General features: G+C 37.5%; 1 protein-coding gene across 1 annotated transcript in view; it reads left to right on the forward strand.

The window, feature by feature from the left end:
• LOC113105748 (chondroitin sulfate synthase 1-like) overlaps positions 1 to 20,807 on the forward strand; it is a 57,167-nt gene extending 36,360 nt beyond the window's left edge. Inside the window, exon 3 of the mRNA XM_026267016.1 lies at positions 17,980 to 20,807. Coding sequence (XP_026122801.1) covers positions 17,980 to 19,578 — 1,599 coding nt within the window. The 3' untranslated portion in view covers positions 19,579 to 20,807. The remainder of the gene's footprint in view (positions 1 to 17,979) is intronic.
• Positions 20,808 to 21,368: the final 561 nt, after the last annotated feature.

Genomic DNA, 21,368 nt, shown 5'->3' on the forward strand with positions numbered 1-21,368 from the left:
AGACCATAGTGAGTGCCAAGTTTTATAACTTTATGTGACAATGAGCCATTCTGATTCATGTTCAATGCTCTGTTTTTGGTCAAAAGAATATGGAATATTTTTACATCCATAACACAAAAAAATGACAAATAAAATTAAGTAACCTATTTATTTACCTTCATTTTTTGTGGCCATTAACTAACATCAGAACAATCTCAGGAGGTACTTTAGTTCAATGCGTTTCAACTGACAAAAAGTTTGGTGGATTATGAAAAAATACATGTTTGCATGTTTGATTTAAATGTCAAAATCTCAGCACCTCGTTTTTCTCTGAATGAGTTGATGGTGATTTGACAGCACATCTTTATTCTTTCCTCCTCCGTAGGAAGCTGGAAGCTCTATTGTTACAGTCGGTTTCTTCAGCGTGCATGACTTCCAGTCGCTAACGATTGATTTCCTCTCTCGTGGTCTGGGACTCTGAGTTCACTGCTTGGGAATGGTTTGGAAAGAGTTTGGGAACTGTTTAAAATATGAGTCCTGCATCCGGGAGAGTCTGATAACACACAGCTGTGCCCAAAACTCCCAGCGTACCTCTGGCCTGCTACACGCCTGCCTGCTTCTGCTGTGCGAAGCCCCTTAAAATTCACCGGCCTCTGTTACAATGAATTAAATTTGCAATTACCCTCTGCAGGAGCTCAGAAGAGGGCATGCGGACAGGAAAGAAGCTTATCTCACGTCGTGCCAAAGCCTTTCCTGGTTCTTCGTCAGGCACAGCGAGGGTCTCATTGTGCTGCGTACGGCCGAGGCTCACATGAACACCGATAAACATGATTAATTAGGATTTTCTTTTGAACCACAAAGATCCAGTGGAGCGCAGTTAGTCATGCAGCCTTATTAATTTCCCCTTTTTATTTTCATGTGAAGAAAACTTGGTTCCGCTTGTGTTTTGAGAATCAAGCCCAGTTCGTAGTAAAAGTTTTATTAACCAGTATTTATTTTTTGGTCAGTTCTTAATAAAGATAGGACTCAAGTTAAAAACTTAGAATTTAATTTTTTTTTTTTTTTTTCAAAAATGATTTGAAATTATATTTTAATAATAAAATACATTAAAAAGAAAAAAGTTATAGGGTTTTAAAAAATTTAAATGGTTATTATAAAATATGGCCTATATTTTTCTATTAATGTTAGACATGGTTTATTAAATACGGTGTATATTATAAAATACAGTATTTAGTTATGTTATTTAATCATATATAAGTTTATATTTATTTATAAAAGTTTACATGTTTAATAAAACAATACATATTAAAATATAAATTGTTTTTATATGTTAAGTTATATTATAATAATTTATATTCTGTTATTTAATCATACAATATAGTTTATATTTATAAAAGTTTACGTTTAATAAAAAAATAACTGAAGATTAAAAGATAAATACTGTATTAAATACTATAATTTTCACAATTCTGTTGTATGTTGTTCAGTTGCTTTGACACAATCAGTTCATCTAGATGAAGGTGACTTGATTTGACTTGTTGATATAATATGATTGACACCTCTTGATTCTGACTGATTCACCAATTGAATTGCTGGCTTTGTTATTAATAACTGTACTAGTCATGTGAATCATTTACATATTGGACAACTTGTTGTTATGTGTTGAGGGAAGGGAAAGAATAGATGAAAATGACTCTTATTGTGTGATTTCACTGATCCCAGTCTTTCTCTCATCACAGCTTAACTATAATATATAAAGCGAAAATAACTTCATCTGCTTCTGAATAGCAGTGCAGGCAGCCTTGCCAGTTTGTCAGGTTCTGATGTAGTTGTTCATGCACCTTAGTTTTGCATATTATGTGTTTTTTGGAGAGAGAGTGGTCACAGAATGTGTTTGTGTGAGAGGGACAGTCATGTAAATCCATCGCTGGCAGTCAGACCTCCATGTCCTCATCTTGCACTATTACCATCATCATTTTCAACAGCTGCCACCATCTGCAGCCTTTCCCAGAAACTCCTCCCCTTTTTCTGAAGATTATTTTTCACTATTTTTCTCACACATGCATATTTATATATATATAGCTTTTTCAAACCATCTTGTTTTAAAGAATAAACGTTCAAAAATAACAGTAATAATTTAAAATAACTTATCTATTTGAATATGTCTTCATGTAATTTATTCCTGTGATCACAGCTGAATTTTCAGCATAATTACTCTAGTCTTCAGTGTTACATGATCCTTAAGAAATCATTCTTATATGTTTGAGAAGCATTTTCATATAATTATAAATATTGAAAACAGTTGTGCTGCTTCATATTTTCATAAAAAGCAGTGATGCATTTTTTTCTTCAGAATTTCTTTTATGAAAAGTTAAAATGAACAGCATTTATTTGAACTTGATTTGCTCCAAGAGTTCTTTGACTGAATCGAACTAAATCGTGGCTGCAGACGGAGATCAGACTTTCCTGCAGCAACGTCAGCGACACCTGCACATCTGTTGAGTTGCTCTGCAGCTGTTTTTGACTTAGATTTCAGCAACTTTTCATTAATAAGTTCCTGGTCTAATTAGCAGTTGTATGCAAATGTGATCCTCTGTATGCAAACATAACTGCACAATGATAAAGTTTGTACTGGGTCTCAGTAGCTCACATCCAAAGACTGTTGTATAATCATTGGCTGTTATTAATGACAATACTTTGGTAGCTCAGAAAGGAGTTGGTTTTCTGTTCTGAAGCAGGAGCGCTGTCAGCGTTTCAGGCTGCAGATCCAGGGTGTGTGAAACAGAGGCCGTTCTCTTCATCTCCTGACATGTGGCTTTGGTGAGAGGAATCAGCTCAGCACATGTTCATGGTTTCAATCAAGCCTCTGTTTCCATTTCATTATACAACTAGCCAGTAAGATGCAGCGCTTGCAATATGCAGCAGCAGAAGTGGTTCTTGTTATTTGTAAAGTTCGACTTAAATGGTTTAAAAAAAAAACTTTTGGTATCAAACTGACACAAGTCCACCGCAGCAGTGATTCAACCAATGACCGTTTGAAACCTGTTTGAAAACAGTCATTATTTTTGTGGCACAGAAATTACATGATATACCTGCCGAGAAATGAGTGCACAATGAGTGTATTCTGTTTTTGGAAAGAGTTTATAGATAACATCATGTGATTTGATGTTATCTCTTTTCGTAGCCTTGTCACGTCACATTTCTCATCTTCTCACACCAGACGAGGAACTGAAACTATTTGATTTCACTGTCTTTTTATCAAAGGATTCCGGTTGTCACAGGGCACCATTTTTCCTCAGCGCTTCACGTTCCAGTATGTGTGTCTGTAAGTGACAGCTATAATCTTTCAGCTTTGTCTAGCTTGCAGCTTCATATAAACACAGCTTCCATTTGTGGTGGTCTTCCCATGGTTTACACTTCCATTCTATAAACCTAACGCTGGGCTTTCCAAAACAACGCTTTCTGATTGTGGGAGTTTGGGAGTTGTTTAGGTCAGAGACGCACTTAAACAGATTATATGTAATTGGGAAACTCCATTTCCCTCTTTGTTTCACTTTAATCATTTCTGTTCTCCCAGCAACTTCTGTCTAAACACCCATAATCCAGTTCCTGTCACCGTTACTCTCTCCCTCCCATGGGCGGCACCTCTCAAGCGAGGCTAACGGAGCGCCAGTGTGCCACAGGCTTGCCGCAACTTTCCCGGAGACTGTAATCACTGCCCTCAATAAAATAAAAAAAAGGACAGACAATATCAGCTATGGCTTGAACATGTTGTTTGAGGGAGGCTTTTGAATCCTGCTCTTCGCTGGAAGGTTTGAATAAGGTTTTATTGGTGTGAGCCGCCCAGCTATAAAAGGAGAAGTGATGTGAATTCACTTCTCACTTGTCTCTGAATTGTATAACCGGTAGTTTTGGTCCTGATGCTGATTGGTCAGAACACTTGTTCATAGCATCCATAGAGGGCAACAATTCACTTTGGCAATCTACTAGTAGGAAGGTAATATTTGAAAGCAATAAGACTGTTATATGGTTTAAGTTATTGCAGAAGAAGTTTCTGTTCATAGATATCCGAATCTGAATTGGATTTGATGAGATAAAAAGACTGTACTGTAAAATAGTCAAGAAGAGACAACATTCTGAGCACATGGCTCTTATGAGATGATTCTTTTTGAATTAGAACCACACAGTGCCACCTGATTCAAATGACTCATGTGAACTGATTGTTTTCAGTGAATCAAAACCATGCAGCTTATCCAGTTTAGTTTGATTCATGAACAAATGATTCCTAAATGAGCTGGATCTTTTTAGTGAATCAAAACCACACAGTTAAACAAATTCAGTCTGATAAAAAATAACATTATGAGCTGATTTTTTTTTCAATAAATCAAAACCATAGAGCTTAACCAGTTAAGTTTGATTCATAAACAACTGAGTCCTATGAACTGCTGCTTTTTAGTGAATCAGAACCACACAGCACAAGTATTTTAGTCCAACTGACAAACAATTGACTCTTTTGAGCCAGTTCTTTCCAGTGAATCAAAGGCCATAAATCTGAAATAATTTAGGTCAATTCATATTCAGTCCAGTTCTTTTAAGTGACTAACAGTGACCCAACTTTAACTAATTTAGTCTGATTCACTAACACGACTATGAGCCGATTCTTTGAAAGAATCACTCAAAAAAATCTCAAGCTGACAAGAATTACTGAATAAATATCTGACTCACTTTCTGAACTGCAGGCTATCATTACTTCCAATGATGTCAGGCTGAAATTGAACGGTTTTGTGTACTGAAGGTTTGTGAAACTTAAATCACTATCATTACTGAGTGGTTGTTCATATGACGATGTGTAGTTAAAGATCATTTGATTTTAAATGCTAATTTAATAAAACACGTGTTTAGGCTATATTTACATTTTACTTTATTCACAATACAGCTGTGCCTCTTGACCTTAATACTTAGGTTATCAGAGCTTTGCAAAGTTAGTTGGTATTTTAGCCTGCAGTATCTTTTGTGAATTATTACCAAAGAGACAAAACCTGACATTTGTTCCTGATTGAGTTTCTCAACCAACACTGTTCATTTGGTCACAGCAACTGACGATGTTTGTCTTGTGCAAAGCAGCAACAACAAAAGTTAATGCGTCACATACGGCACACAGAGGTGTTCCTGCAGGTCTTTGGCTGTATCTTTCTTCTGTCTGTTTGTCGAAAGCACTTAAGCGTCATCAGAGCTGTGAGGAACAAAATGGACTTTAGCTTATTAAATAACGTGTCTTAATGCAGTGGGCGTGTGGGTTTAAGGCTCTCGGATAGTCGTTCATTGGACTGTAATGCAGCTTAAGACATTTGTGAGCTTGGCTTTATTGCCGAGTTCACTGTAATCCATAGCGTTCTGTGCCCTGTATACCTCAGATACGGACTAATATGAGACGTACCTCTTCCTCTGCCAGGCTGAGTTTGCCTTGTTGGTTTGGCACACTTGCTTTCTTCCCAAACTAGTGAACTAAAGTTGCTCATTTTTAATGAGAGGTGTTTTATTTATTTCAGCTTTATTTCAGTTGCTAAAGTTACGGTTAAATCAGGAAATTCATCGGTATGGGGAAAAAAAAGAAAGGGAGTCGTTGCCAAGTGCTCTCATAAATCTAGTTTGATCTGTTGAGTTTATTGCGTAGCGCCTCATCCCACCATGAAATGTAGATGTAATGCACCATTGTACGGCGTTATCTCATTTCCTGCGTCAACTCTGAGGTTTAATGTGTCCATATTGCGCTGAAGTTGTAAGTGATAAGCCATTTATGTCTGAATAATTCCTGTCAACCAGACTAAACGTGATCTGATCTGTTTGAATAGGAATATTACTGTCAATTTGCTCTTTTATCATGGTCAGATACACTTCAGTTTCATTTCAAGATAGGACTGGGCAGTATATGTAATATATATAAATGTCATTTTTTTGGAGAGCTCTTAAAAGCATAAAATGAAATCTCATATTGTCAGAATTTTTCATCCTCTCTTACAGTTGTTTATGAAATACAGCTTTGATATAACATTTCTCTATAGGGGAGAAAATCGGAGAGAGAAAAAAAGAGGAGAGAATCTTCAATATTTTTGTTTAATTGAAGTCTCTTATGCTCACCAAAGCTACATTTTTGTTTTTTGGTTTATGTAAATATATTTTAAAATAATTTGAATTTTCAGCAGCATTACTCCAGTCTTTAGTGTAACATGATCCTTCAGAAATCAATCTAATATACTGATTTGCTGCTCAAGAGCACACATTATAATATTTATATAATTTTATATAATAATTTATATAATGTATAATATTTTAGAGCATTGCCAGTAAAAGTATGTGCATTTGTTTTCTAAAGATAAGCAAAAATGATTAAATGAAGCCTTTTCTCAATGCTAGATGTTGTCTAAGGCTATGTAGATGCTTCCTTCCAGTGTTAATTAATAGAGACATTGATGAATATGAAATAATAATTTAGCTTATTTTGTTGGACCTTTATCTCACTTGTCCTTTGCTAGAGGACAGCGGAAGAAAAAACAGGCACATCTTGCCCCGTTCTCCTGTACTGGCTATGGACATCGACTATGCAGTGTTTTATGACTTATACGCCTGCTCTTGTTTGCAGTTTTTCACACTGAGCTTGGCAGCTGGTATATTGGTTTTGCTGTTCGGTGTGACCGTGTGGAACTGAATGACTTTAGATAGTGCCTGATTAAAAGCGTAAACAGTGCTGTGCTCGAGCTCTTTTACACAAGGCACTGATATTTATTAAACAATAAGCTGGTGGAGGTGAAGCGTTACAGCAGTTTTACCACGGCTCACGGTGAGCCTGGCTGTAAAACCACTGTAATGCATCACCTGCCGTGGAGTATTGCTGTTATTAAACAGCAGCAACAGCAATGTGAATTCATTAAAGAAATAGTTAAACCTTTGCTGAAAATGTACTTGCCCTCAGGCCATCCAAGATGACTGAAACAGTTTGATTTCTGAATATTACACTGCTCTGTCTTGATTCTGATTTGATCACTTAACTGCATATTTGACTGTTGCTGATGTTTCAATTTCAACTCATATATTTCATGTCCATGTGTAGTACATGTGAAAATTTACAATCATCCATTCATTAACGAAAAAATGAAATCACTTCTGGGTGATACAAGACCCAGTGTTTGTTTTGATGTATTTATCCCTGCGTGTTTATGGAAATTTTCATGCGTGTGTGCTCTTTGGTATCTCTGTGTTTTTGAGCCGGTTTAGCTGGGTTGCTGTCACATCTGGATGGAAGCCACTTCAAATAGAGATATGACATTGAGATGCGTGTCCTCCACTCGGCAGCAGCCCAAGCCTCTGGGCTTTTGGATGTAAGAGCTGCTGCTTCATGCTTTCAGAGAGTAGAGTTGGGCTTCAGGAAAACACAACTGGTCTTAGGATGGCTTCGATAAAGAAGGTTTCTCACAGAATGTATCTGCACCAGAATTTGTATGCCCATTTAAAGTAAACTTGAAATCATGAAATCAAAACATTATTTATGCTGTACTTTTATGCATATTTCTAGTCTTTTCACTCACTTCAAACACCTGCTTCAGCACTTGCTGATTGATGGACTAGCATTACTCAACCTTACTTACTACCTTCCAGCAACACTACATTCAGTGAAGGTAAAATAGTAAAAAAAAATAAATAGTTAATGTAATAATATTAAAACTCCATATACATTGGGAAGAAGGAGGCGGGAACCGACGCACAATCAAAACACTTTAATAATTCAAAAATAAATACAAAACTGCGCACCAGCCCCTCACGGACGACTGGTGCGCATAAATAAAAAGCAAACCCATAAAATAATGTCCCAGGCCTGGTCCTCTCTCTTCCTTCACGGTCGTCGCTCCAGTTTTATATCCTTCCATCTCCTATATGGGACTCGATACTGGCGGTGGGGCGCAGGTGCAGCTCATCTTCAATCACTACACCTGGCCTCACTCCTCGTTCCCACGCCTCTCGGCCCCGCCCCACTCGCCACAGTTAATTTAAATGGAACTGGAATTGGAACCTGAAAATTTCTATACTGTAATATATGTTGAATTTTGACATTGCCAACCTTTAAATTAAGTTGACTGTAGGTAATAAACACTATTGAGCATTGAGTAGTTGAGCATTATGCAATTTTCCTTACCATCATTTTTTAAATAGTAGTTTAATGATTTTAATGGAACCGGAATCAGAACCATAACCGTTAGGTGAAACCGTAACCGGAAAATTTCTAATGATTTCCAACCCTAATCCCATTACAGAAGTAAAATGGATTGCAAATAGTTTCATAATGACCTCTAACTCATCATTTCCTTTTTGATATTGTGCCTCACTTTTGTTAGATTGGTCAGATGCAACAATAACATAATTATGAGTGGTTGGGGTTTAAATTTAAATGGTTCAAATATATCATTTCATCATTAACAATTCATCATCATCATCATCAAAACCCAAAAGGAAAAAATCTTTGAAGGCATCATAAGTCATTTTTCTCTACTGTTTTTGTTTCCTTTGTTTTGGTCTGAATCTGACTTGATTTATACGCTGCCGCTTTGAAATCCACATCAGACACGGCTTTATTTTCTTTATTCATTTTCTAATTACAGACTGTTTTTGAACAATGTTGGCCGCCACAAAGCAGGTAGCTCCTCTTCTCCCTCTACTTCCTGTCCTACTCTGCGATTCAATAGTAACCTCGTGTTGAGATGGAATGCTCTCTGTTCATAAGTCATATTTTCCAAATTTGTGCTTTTTTCTTATTTTTAATGTCATCTCCCTTTACTCCCGCAGTCTATTAGATTTACTGTTCCCTCTACAACTTCCAGCGGTGGAAATCTGACTTACTGCACCGTCCCACCGAGGGTCAGGCATGGTTATTACAAATTGAAGAGCTTTGTAACTCAATTACCCAAAACAAAAAGGACAGTCTAAGTATACTTTCTATCAGTGGACGGGATGGCAGGTTTCTTTGTATTATAGTAATTTAGAATTGAATTGGAATAGCACTGGCGCTGCAGACGCAATTTCGCTAAGCACAGAATGAAAAGTCTCCATAATAAAGTAATGCAGAGGAAAATTGAACAAAGAGACGCTCGGGTCTACAACTGAATAGATGAGGTCTTGAGTCTAAGTGGCCCGACGCGACTAGACGACAAGATGGCCCTCGGCAGTAATGATGGTTTAACGTCACCACTTTGGAAGGCCATGACAAAGATTCTTCTCGCAGGGCAGAGCAGATTTAGGATGCTCTGATGCAGACCATTTTCAAACATAGAATTGTAATAGAAGATTTCATTTAAATTTAAGTAATTTTGCATAGATTGAAAAAAAAACCCAGCTTTTGCCATTTGTTGATGTCCCATGATGCCTCCCAGAGTTCAGCTACAGCTTATTGTATTATTTATTTTTAGTTTATTATGTATTATTTAATTTGTCATTATTTTTTATTGATTATTAATAATAGAAATGTAGTATGTTAAGTATTTCAGGTGTTGTTGTTTTTTTTTGAGCTTACTTTTAATTAGCTTATTTGTTTTGCATAAAAAAAATCCTGTAGAGAAAATTAATTTGCTAGGTTACTATGTGTATAATTTACTCTGATCAGTTCATTTTGGAATTGACGTGACAGGAAACGTGTTAATTAATGGCCATACAGAGTATTGGTCTATAATGGGTCTGAAGGTGAATTCTTCTGTCTTCTAGTACTGGGTAGTTTACACACTACAGCTTCAGTGTGGTCTTGAGTCTGTTTGAGACTCTTCTTGAGTCAATATCTGCATTAGTAAACATCTGCTGTAATACACACGCCACTGTTGTAAAAGACTAAAGCAATTAAACCAAGTGTGAAAATAATGTTTGGTCATCATTATGGCCTATTTGGGTTTCTTATCTGAACAGGATGCAGTGCCGGATGTTATCAGTGTGTTTAACAGGAATCTCAGACCGAATGCTCTGAAAAGCCCCGGGCTGCACTTTAACCCCGCAGCTGTAATAGTTTCCGTGTGCGTGCGTGTGTTGCTTGAGCTCTTCAGGAGACTCCTCTCAGCTCTCTCGCTTGCTCTCATATCTCTCTCTCTCTCTCTCATATCTCTCATATCTCTCTCGCTCGCTCGCTCGCGCTCTCTCTCTCTCTCTCTCATATCTCTCTCTCTCTCTCTCTCTCTCTCATATCTCGCACCCCCTCACTCTCATATCTCTCTCTCTCTCTCTCATATCTCTTTCGCTCGCTCGCTCTCTCTCTCATATCTCTCTCTCCCTCTCATGTCTCTCTCTCTCTCTCTCTCTCTCTCTCTCTCTCTCTCTCATATCTCTCTCTCTCTCTCTCTCTCTCTCTCTCTCATATCTCTCTCTCTCTTTCGTATCTCGCTCCCCCTCACTCTCATCTCTCTCTCTCTCAAATCTCTCTCTCTCGGTCTCTCTCATATCTCTGCTGATAGTATTGTATTCACTGTATACTCTAGATAAGTGCCGTGGAGTATGATAAGAGTTGATTGATTTGTTTTCCAATCCATCGAACACCAGTCTAGATGGATGTACACAAAAAAACATACAATTCATAATACTTCAGTTAAAAGCAAAGGCCTTAAATCTTGTGAATTAAATGTATCTTGTTGTTTTATGATTTTTTTTCTCTATTATGGAACTGGATATACACAAACAAAACATTGTTCATAACCAATTAATGAAAGTGTCAAAAATAAAAATAAAACAGATTGGTAATGCTTCAGTTAAAAGTACTTTTGTAAAAGTTCTGACTAAATTGTGGTTGGATGAGACACATTCAGAGATTTTATGATACAGAATTAATGGAGTTTTCTAGATCTGAATTGATCAGTATACAACGTTTGTTGAACTTTATGATCTTTTATTGATTTATTATGTGTTGTACGTGACGCGTCCATCCTTCCTACGATGACCTAAAAAAGTTGCTTCCATCTGATTTTATGATTAGATATGTATATTACGATTAGATATGCATAAAGTTTGTGGGAAGAGAAGGTTCTTTTGTTGTGGCTTTTAAATCGAAATGAAGAGGGGAAAACTCTGTCATCACAACACTCCTGACTGTAATGAGAGCTGCGTTCATACGACAGCCGATGACTGGTTTCATCTTTGTGCTTTGTTCTTGTGCACTGATGCATCTACATCTGTTTTGGTTACAGTAGAATTAGCCGTATTAAATAAATGTGAGTTTGATGAAAGATGCTTGAATGCTGTTAGAAGTTGCTCAGTGTGTTGTACTACCTAACGTTCAAGTCTCGAGTGTGAAAAAACTTCCCAGAGTTCAGCCCCAGCTTATTGAATTTAATTTATATTTTTATTTTCATTTGTTAAATAGACAATAGACTTTTACTGTTATTTACCATTTCATAGGTATATTAGATCATATTTTCAAAGATGATATTTTGTTCTTGTTATTTATTTTTATTTACGTTTATTCATTTTTTATTATATTAAATTAATTATTATAAAATTATTTTAATAGAAAATTAGCATGTTATTTAGTATTTCAGTATTCTCAGTTGAAATTATATATTTTTTTGCTGCTTTAGTTTTCTTTCATTCACTTTATTTTATTGTTTTATTTTCGATAGTAAAGAACCTCGTTTGGCATCTTTTGAGCTCCCATGACTAGATTTGCGCTCTGAATGTGTGTTTGTCTTGAAGCGCAGCGGTGGAGGGAGGTCAGAGAGAAGTCTCTGCTTTGAGTGGTCTCCGAGTGCGTCAGCAGATGTTTAATGAGGAGACCCTGTCCCGCTCCGGCGCGCTTTCTTCTCTGCGTGGAGCTGATCAGCTGACAGGTGCTGGACGATCTGCGTCAAGCTCCATGAATCGTTCCAATAAAGAGTGCAATGACAGAAGCGTCCACCTCGGCTCACCTTCATTACCTGCTGAGAGCGTCCTTTGTGACGGACCCCTGCTGCCCCTCAGTGGGGCTGATTATTGGCTGAATGATCTGATCCGCAGGCATTAATGGACAAATCGTTGGCTTTTTATTAAAACTCAATGGTTTGGTTACTGAGGAGCGTTTGAGGTGGAAGAGATTTACACAGTTTCTCCTGTTCGTGGAGTGTATTAGTAATAAAAAGTATGTTCATAACAACAGTTTATTAATAACTGAAAAAAAAGAATAATTCCCTATGTATTTTGCTTTATTTTGTCCCCCAAATTTTGTTTACATTTTTATTAAATCCATTTTTTTGTGCACCATAATTTTTCTGCATTCTGTTTTAATGGTTAAATTATGTTAAACTGAGCAATAAAAACATCTTATTAACTGAAATAATAAATCCTGATTATTGAAAGTTGTTTTTTTTTCAATAATCGGGCCCGAAATTATTAGTATTCTTTTTTTCTTTTACATTTTTCTGTATTTAAGGTTAAATACAAATTAACTTTCAATCAAAAACACAGTTTTGTTTAAAAGGGATGTTTAGACATATATTTTTTATATATAAATCGTGTCTGCAGTAATTCATCAAATGATGTGAAAACAGTGTTACTAAACTAATTTAGGTGGATGTCAGAGCTGTTACCTGATTTGCATGATCATTTTTTTGACCTCGTCAATTTCTGGCCGAATGCATGTGCTCTTTTCTGCTGATGAGACACCCGGTGACCTCCAGAAGCAGACGGGCGATCCTTTGGCACATCCTCACACTCTCATTCTGCTTCAAGGACGTTTCTTGTTCTCCGTTAACAAGGCTTTTTCACCGTGATGTTATAATGCTGATTTTGAATGGGTCCCAGTTCAGGCCCAGAGCAGAGCCGCCGTCATGCAGCGACAGCAGCGCTGAAATCCTCTCTGAACCACTCACCGTTTTATGATTCTAGGAATAAATCTTTAATATTGTTAGAAATGTGAGTTGTGTGACTTCTCAAATCGATAACATCTTCACTTTTCACTTTGCATTTCTTTTAGTTTTTATTGTCTGTTTTATTTTCATAGTTTTTTATTGCTTTTGAAAAGGGTGAATATTTCAGGATGAATATTTTCTTCTTTTTAAAATTAAAGATGTTTTTAATACTTTTTTTGATTCTTTAGTATAGGTACAATTACATGATTTATTATTTTAATAATAGAAATTTAGTTTCGGTATCTCAGGAATTACAATTATTTTTTGATTTTTATTTTATATTTGATTTATTTACTAAACTTTAATAGCATACATTCGATGTTATTTAGCATTTCATAGCTAAGATTACAAACTTTTTATTTATTATTTTAATAGAAATGTACTGTTATTTTTTTATATCCGTTTACTATTTTTAGTTTTTTGTAAGTACAATTATATTTATTTATTTAGCACAGTTAAACATTTTTGTCTGCAATGTTTTTTATTTTATTTTTATTTTTTTTAATTTTGCTCCTTTTTTATATTTAGCATTTTTCAGGAAATGGCAAGTAATTCAGTTGTACTTCAAGTTTATGGCTGCTTGACTGTTACAACATCTTTTTTGGAGATGGCCATTAGAAAGAGGCTTTGACCATGATTGCATTGGGATTTAGATTTAATTATTATTTTTTTTAATGCAGTTTTTATTTATTTTTTTACTTAATGCATTTATAAACAAAAGTTGTTTGGGACCAGTCCTGCGCCATCACGCATGATATATTTGAGAGAAAGACTCCATCTGTTTTTGATGCTCACCAGCAGTGTGAAGAACTCCTCCATCCATCAGCCCTGACACGTGTTTAACATCAGGAGGAATCGCTTCCCATTAAATAGTGGAAAGAATTACCGTTGTTTTACTTCGCAGTCCTTTGAGTTAACAACTCTGGCAAATGTTCCAGCACAAATGGATGCTTTTAATTCTCTGTCTGGGATCTGTGGGGAAGTAGTCACACATATATGACTCTGATGCAGTCTGAGCTGTGGTGCTGCTTGATAACTCTCACTGGCTCTGACGGGTTTAATCACATCAAGTCACAGTAAACAACCCTGCCCTGCACTTCACTAATGCTACCATATTAACATGCAAAAATAGTATTTTATAAAATCATCAAAACCACTTATGTAAAAAATTAAGTAATCCCTTAATTTATGAAGCATTTACTCCAAATTCACCACAAAGTATTTGAATTTACTCCAAATTCACAAAAAAAGAGAGAATTTTAATCAAATATAAAATATTATATGAATATAATGTTGTAAATATAGTATTCTAAAATAATGCATAAAAATGGCAAATTATCTGATGCGTCATTTACTTCAAATTTACCACATAGTATTTGAAAACAGCAAAAATGTTTTAATTGGTTTTTGACAAGGATATTTTTTGACACTTAAATGAATTGGCTAAATGGGTACAGTTATCAGTCAATGCATTCAACTTAAAATGCACATTTGCATATGCATATAGCAGCTGGTGTAGTTTTATCAAAGCTGTTTCTGTGTTTTCAGCTTGGAGATTAATACAGTGTCTAATTGAAAGTGAGTTTTAATATCTTATGCACCACATTAATCTTCTTTTAAGGATACTGAAAGCAGGTTTACTCCCAACCCACGCCAAATGAACAGTGAATGTGCTTAAATTAGTCCTTATGACTTTAAATGAGGGAGCAGCTTGTTAGCAGATCACTCCTTTAAATTATAGAAAAAGGAGAAATAAGGCCCGTTATCTCAGCAGCTGCAATCTGAAGCCGGTAAGTCAAGCGTGGCGTGTTATCAGAGCTGTGGACGGATTGAATCTGAGCCGTAATCTCACATCACATGCTCCAGCGGCGGGATGTGCCTCTCCATGTCAGATTTCAGTCTCATGCTTATTACCATCCCGAACAAATCCACCAGTCAAGCAACACTGTCATAATAACAGAGAAGAAGTCACGAGAGTCAGCTTTACGTCACAATCAAACACAACCGAGAAGGAACAAAAGACAGAAAAAGCTCAGCATTCAAAACACATATTCAACTGAACGAGGATAAATAGGCTTGATAATGACGACATGTTGACTTTAACATGGGCCAAACAACTCTCCTGCTGTGTTTGAAGAGAAACAGATCACATAAACCTTCAGCAGGAGAAGACAAACATTCGTCTGTGAGCCGCTTTCAATGCATCATGTAATTGAGTGATTTGGCTTACAGGTTCACGATGCAGTATATAGAGCAGGCCAGCTGAGATTATTGCCCTCAGCTAACAATCATTAAAAGATTATAGAATTAACTGAGCTTTGCTTTAGCCAATTAATATTAATGTTCATTTCTCCTGGGGATGGATGGGTGAACGGATAGATTATAGAATTTCTAGAATTAATTGAGCATGACTCATTGCAAATAAATGTTCATTCCTCTTTCATAAATTCCAAAATTAATATTTTGGGGGTTTTGAAAAGAAAAAAATGCTAATAAAACATCACAGTATATTAAGTAAAAATTTAGTAAATATTATGAAAATATATATATACACACACACACACAATGCAAAATGTGGATGATGGATGGATGGATAGATTGATAGAAAGATTTACAGGCTTATTTATTGGCTGCTTGTATAGCTTGAAATATTATTATTGTTCTCATATGTAGAGCCTTTTGTTGTGGTTTACATGAATAATTCTCATGATGACAATTTCAGTCTTTTGGATGAGCTGTTCTTTTAAGGTTTTCTCATTCGAAGCTTCTCTCTTCAGCTTCCTGTTATGGGCTGTAATGGAAAGCCGTCAGGTCCTGACAGAAAGCAGACTGATGCTGTCAACCGGCCGTGTGCATTTATCTGTGGGAATGAAGTGATTGTGTCTTGTTGTAATGTATTTGTTTAGGCTTGACGAGGGCCCGATTACAGCTTGAGTTCATTTCTCTGGCATCCTCCATTACAGGGACATGTCTGCTATCTGAATGTCAGCGCAGTCTAAATGTTTTCATTTGTGTCAGCTGCTGTGCGCAGAACTGCAGATGGGAAAAGAGCATTGTAGGGAATTGAGTAAATCCATCTCGTGACCTAATTGGAGGCGTGATTCTAGTAGCATGGTAACCTTTCAGAACACCTATAATACCTGTATTTATAGCCCACAGTCATGAAAAACCTGTAGACATCTGGGAATTTAAAAAATGTAGGCCTGGAGGAGTGATTCCTGTGAACTAAAATTGAAAGTCACGGAAACTTGCATTTTTCTCGGCTTTAACTTTTTGTGAGTGCTATCTCATCCAATATATGAATGTGAACATGCATTTAACTATTGCTTTTAAATGGAAACAACAACATATATGTAGTGCTGTTGTATTTTATATTAAATAATTTTTTGATAATAATTAAATTCATAGATTTGTTTGATTACATTATTCATAAATTAACTATAAATTATTTATAAATTTTTATCACTTAAAAACCACATAGCATGGCAACCACTACATTTTATTTGGAAAGTCTGAACACTTTATATACCCTAGAGTACCAATAATAAAAATGTTATACCCCACAGTCATGAAAAACCTTGAACTATCTGTGACTTTTAAGAACTGTAGCCTTGAAATAGTCATTACTGTGAGTAAAAATTGAAAGTCATGAAAATTTCTAGAGCGAACTGCATTTTTCTTGCCTCTTTGTCAGTGCAATCATATCCTGTATTCACATGCTTCAATTATCCAGTAATCAGAGTGGGAAAGTTATGGAAATAATTTGGTCAAAAGGTTTGAGAAGCCTCTATTATAAAGATGCACTATGAGTGGTTTTGAATGAGAGCTTCTGCTTAAAGACTAAATCTAAGGGGTTGCTTTGGGGCAGAGAGACGCTCTTGTAATTTCATTAATAACACTGATGCTCCCCGTCCTGGCATGTGAGGACCAATTTTGAGTTTGAACCAACCCTCAGTTCCTCTCCAAGTTTTACTTCTCTAGTTCTGCCTCTATTCGTAGACGCCACTCATCACATCAATAGCCATCGTGGAATTTTTATAATGAGGCATAAAGTGCCTTAAGAATAAAGAAGTGATCCGAAGTCGGGATAATCATAGGCTAGCTAATGATGACGATGTGTTCCCACAATCCTGACTGCTGCTGAGAAGCGTTCTCAGGCTTTCTGAGGTCAATCTAACCTGCTTATTGGCACCATGTTCCTCTCACACCCTTATTACCCTTTCAGCCAGAGCCAGCAGAGCTGCAGTTTGGAGCACTTGGTTTTGCCTTCAGTGATTGCAGGTTATTACTTGGTCCACAAATGATTCAACATACTTGTAGGATATTGTATCTGAGAACGTAACTGGTTCTGAGTTTTTGCTGTCTTTTTTTGATGCCATCAATTTTGCCAGCTTCATGCCTTTAAGGCACAATATACTCAATGTCATTTAATGGCTGCAACAGATGGCATGAAAGTAGCACATCATTATTCTCAGAATGGACAAATATCAACTGATCTATCATTACTTACATTATGGCATGAGTGATACTATATAAGACTTATAGGATATATTGGCCACTCAGCACTGTAGTTTATAGTAACTGCATTTTTTTTTAACCTATAAACACATATATATATATTTATATAATTTTTTTTTTATATTATTTAGTATTTTTATAGATATACATTTTTTTTTTATTTGTTCTATTTTATTTTTTGAAGAAGACAAATAAATTGCTTTAACAATAATAGTTTCTCTTGTACTTTTGCCCTTGTGCATATGTGTATGAATTAAATTACAGGACTGGCCTGGAAATGGGTTAGTTGGGTCTTGTGACTCTGTGCTAGTGATGGTATCACCTTCCAGACTCCTCAGAAAAGGCCTTGTTCTGTAATCTCACCCATGTCATGATATCGCTTTTGATTCCATGATTGGTCTGTGGGACACTTTCCAACCTTTTCCGGTGTCTTGAGGAAAACTCGCTTGTTTGCATTTCATTTTGGCCCTTTAATTAGAAAATAAGTTTACTTTCTGCCCATTCTTGTTTTTAATGATCTGCACTGTTTAGCCGTTATGATGTCTGAACCACTCATCAATACCCTTTTTCTCTTTTTCAGATGCAGCAGCTGTTCTATGAGAATTACGAGCCAAATAAGAAGGGCTACATCCGTGACCTCCACAACAGCAAGATCCACCGGGCCATAACCCTTCATCCCAACAAGAACCCTCCATACCAGTATCGTCTGCACAGCTACATGTTGAGCCGCAAGATCGCGGAGCTGCGCCACCGCACCATCCAGCTCCACCGCGAGATCGTCCAGATGAGCCGCTACAGCAACACCGAGGTGCACAAGGAAGACCTCCAGCTGGGCATGCCTCCGTCCTTCATGCGATTTCATCCCCACCAACGTGAGGAGGTGCTAGAATGGGAGTTCCTCACGGGCAAGTACATTTTCTCCTCCTCGGACGGGCAGCCTCCGCGTCGTGGCATCGACTCCTCGCAGAAGATGGCGCTGGATGACATCATCATGCAGGTTATGGAGATGATTAATGCCAATGCCAAGACACGAGGAAGAGTCATCGACTTCAAAGAGATCCAGTACGGCTACCGAAGGGTCAACCCCATGTACGGGGCCGAGTACGTATTGGATCTTCTGCTGCTCTACAAGAAGCACAAGGGGAAGACCATGACGGTTCCCGTTAGGAGGCACGCCTATCTCCAACAGACCTTCAGTAAGATCCAGTTCCTGGAAGACGAGGAGATGGACGCCCGAGTCCTGGCTGCCAGGATCAACCAAGACTCTGACTCGCTGTCCTTCCTGTCCAATTCTCTCAAGATGCTCGTACCATTCAAGCTGAGCGGCCAAGCTGGCCTCGAACAACACGAACCCAAAGATAAGAAGATCAACATCCTTGTGCCCCTGGCAGGACGCTACGAGATCTTTGTGCGCTTCATGGCCAACTTCGAGAAGATCTGCCTGATTCCCAACCAGAACGTCAAGTTGCTGATTCTGCTCTTCAGCACAGACAACAACACGGAGCGCATCAAGCAAATCGAGCTCATGAGAGAGTACCACATGAAGTATCCCAAAGCCGACATGGAGATCAAACCAGTTTCCGGATCATTCTCCCGTGCTCTGGCCCTGGAGGTCGGCTCGGCCCACTTTACCAATGATTCCTTGCTCTTCTACTGTGACGTGGACTTACTGTTTACCCCCGACTTCTTGAGCAGATGTCGGGGGAACACCATACTTGGGGAACAGACATACTTTCCCATCATCTTCAGCCAGTATGACCCAAAGGTTGTCTATGCGGGCAAGGTGCCCAGCGACAACCACTATGTGTTCACCTCCAAAACGGGCTTGTGGAGACACTATGGTTTCGGGATTGTCTGCGTCTACAAAGGAGACTTGGTCAAAGCAGGTGGCTTTGATGTCTCCATCCAAGGTTGGGGACTGGAGGACGTGGACCTCTTTAACAAATTCGTCCAGTCTGGGATCAAGCTGTTCCGCAGCACAGACACTGGCATTGTGCACGTCCACCACCCCGTAGTTTGCGACCCCAATCTCGATCCCAAGCAGTACAAAATGTGCCTGGGATCCAAAGCGTCCTCACACGGCTCCACGCAGCAACTGGCGGAGCTGTGGTTGGAGAAGAATGACCACGGCTTCCGAAAGATCTCAAACTCTAATAACGAATCAATGAGGACAGAATAATAGACACGGCAAACGCACACCAACCCACCCACCTGTCTGTCTTCCTCTTTATGGTGTTTTTTTTAACTACCTTATTTATTTTTTACAGAAAAGACTTCTGTGGATATATTTTGAAATAAGAACTCGTTTTGTAAAACTGTACAGAAGCAGCTCGACACTTTCAGACTCTGATCTTTTTTTAGCAGTGTAAGGAACATTGATCTATTTTACCAATCCAATACTGTGCATTATTTTTATGGCACCTCACGTACAGACTGCTGTGGACCTCGCCGGAAAATGCGTCAGGATGGAAGAGGGAGTTTGGACACGGACATGTGGTGTCTGGCAAACAGTAAATGTTTATTTGTGAATGTTTACAGAGAGCTATGAACAAGTGATTCATCCTTGGGAATGGGGATCTATAAAATAACAATCTTAATTGTGACAATTAAGGGCCATTGATCAAAAGTCGCTTCTTTTTTATGGCTTTTGATTTGTTTTTTTCAGTTTATTTGTCTGGGGGATTCATTGCAACACTGTTTTGTTTCCATTGATTTTGATTTATTTTTTATTGACTTCTGTGAATGAAACTGCTGGATGTAGATCTTTCCAACTCATTCCCACTGTCTAATTTATTGAACGTTTGGTTTCGTACGATATTGGGCTGAGGTTGTGTATATTAGAAATTGTATAACCGTCATTTCATGGATAGTGTTTTTTGTTCCTCTACGTTTTCCCCTCTCTATCTCAAATTGCTTTGATTACCAAAGAGTTTTTTTTTTTTTTTGCACAGTTGCTGTAGGTGATTTTGTTTTTGACCGTGCTTGTGTATATGCGCGTGCGTGGATGTCCGAATTCAAGACCGTGGAGGGGGAAAAATGTTTGAATTGTAGGAAATAGGACGGTGGTACCGATGACCAGTTTTCTATTCTACATGGCTTTATGAACACATGTCGACAACAAGCCACAAGTTTAATTTTCGCCTGTTCATTATTTAAGTTTTGATATGGTTGCATACAGGCCATTCTCCTGTGAATGAGCCACACACTCCATTGAGGGAATCGGCCCAAACTGCCGCCTCGCCTTCTGAAACAAATCCCGATCTCCCACAGAACGCTTGTTTCTTGTCTTTTTTTCTTATCTTTTTTTCTTTTCTGGGGATTTTTCACACTTCAGTTCTCTGTTAGCCCCCATTCAACTGGGACAAATGTTTTATATTTAATAAAATGGAAAATGCTTATCAAAATGAATCATGTTTTGATTTCTATGTCCAAAATGTGCCATGCCTTTAGGCCATTTTGTTTGCCTTTTAAATTGCTTATTAGAGCATCCAAATGCACACTTTTAAAGAAACGTTTCAGATTCAGAAATAAGTTGAGATCTATTGGTAACTCACAAACAGATGTTTACTGTAGTGCACTATGTATACGTGACAAGAAATTCAGTGCCTGCATGAATAATTCCATACAAACTTATTTGATGTGTAACGTCATCTGAATCATCCTTTTAGCAGCAAAACCGCTTTTTAGTAGATGCTTTATTCAAAGTGACTTATGCAAGGATAAAAAATACATCAGTGAGCATTTTTCCTAGGAATCAAAGCTCTGACGCTAGTAAGCCTGTTTGTGCAATTCTTGAGTTTTCTCAAGACCTTTACTGGTATCAATGCCAGTATCTTGCGAAACTTGCCAGGCTTACAAGCTCGATGTCGTCATTAAAGGATAGATCTGTTGGATTTCACTTTGCATAAACAATGTAAATAAATGATCTCTCACAGCCTAAAATATATTATGACTTCCATTGTGGGCCAT

Source organism: Carassius auratus, chromosome 7 (assembly GCF_003368295.1).
Source record: "Carassius auratus strain Wakin chromosome 7, ASM336829v1, whole genome shotgun sequence".
Taxonomy (NCBI): domain Eukaryota; kingdom Metazoa; phylum Chordata; class Actinopteri; order Cypriniformes; family Cyprinidae; genus Carassius; species Carassius auratus.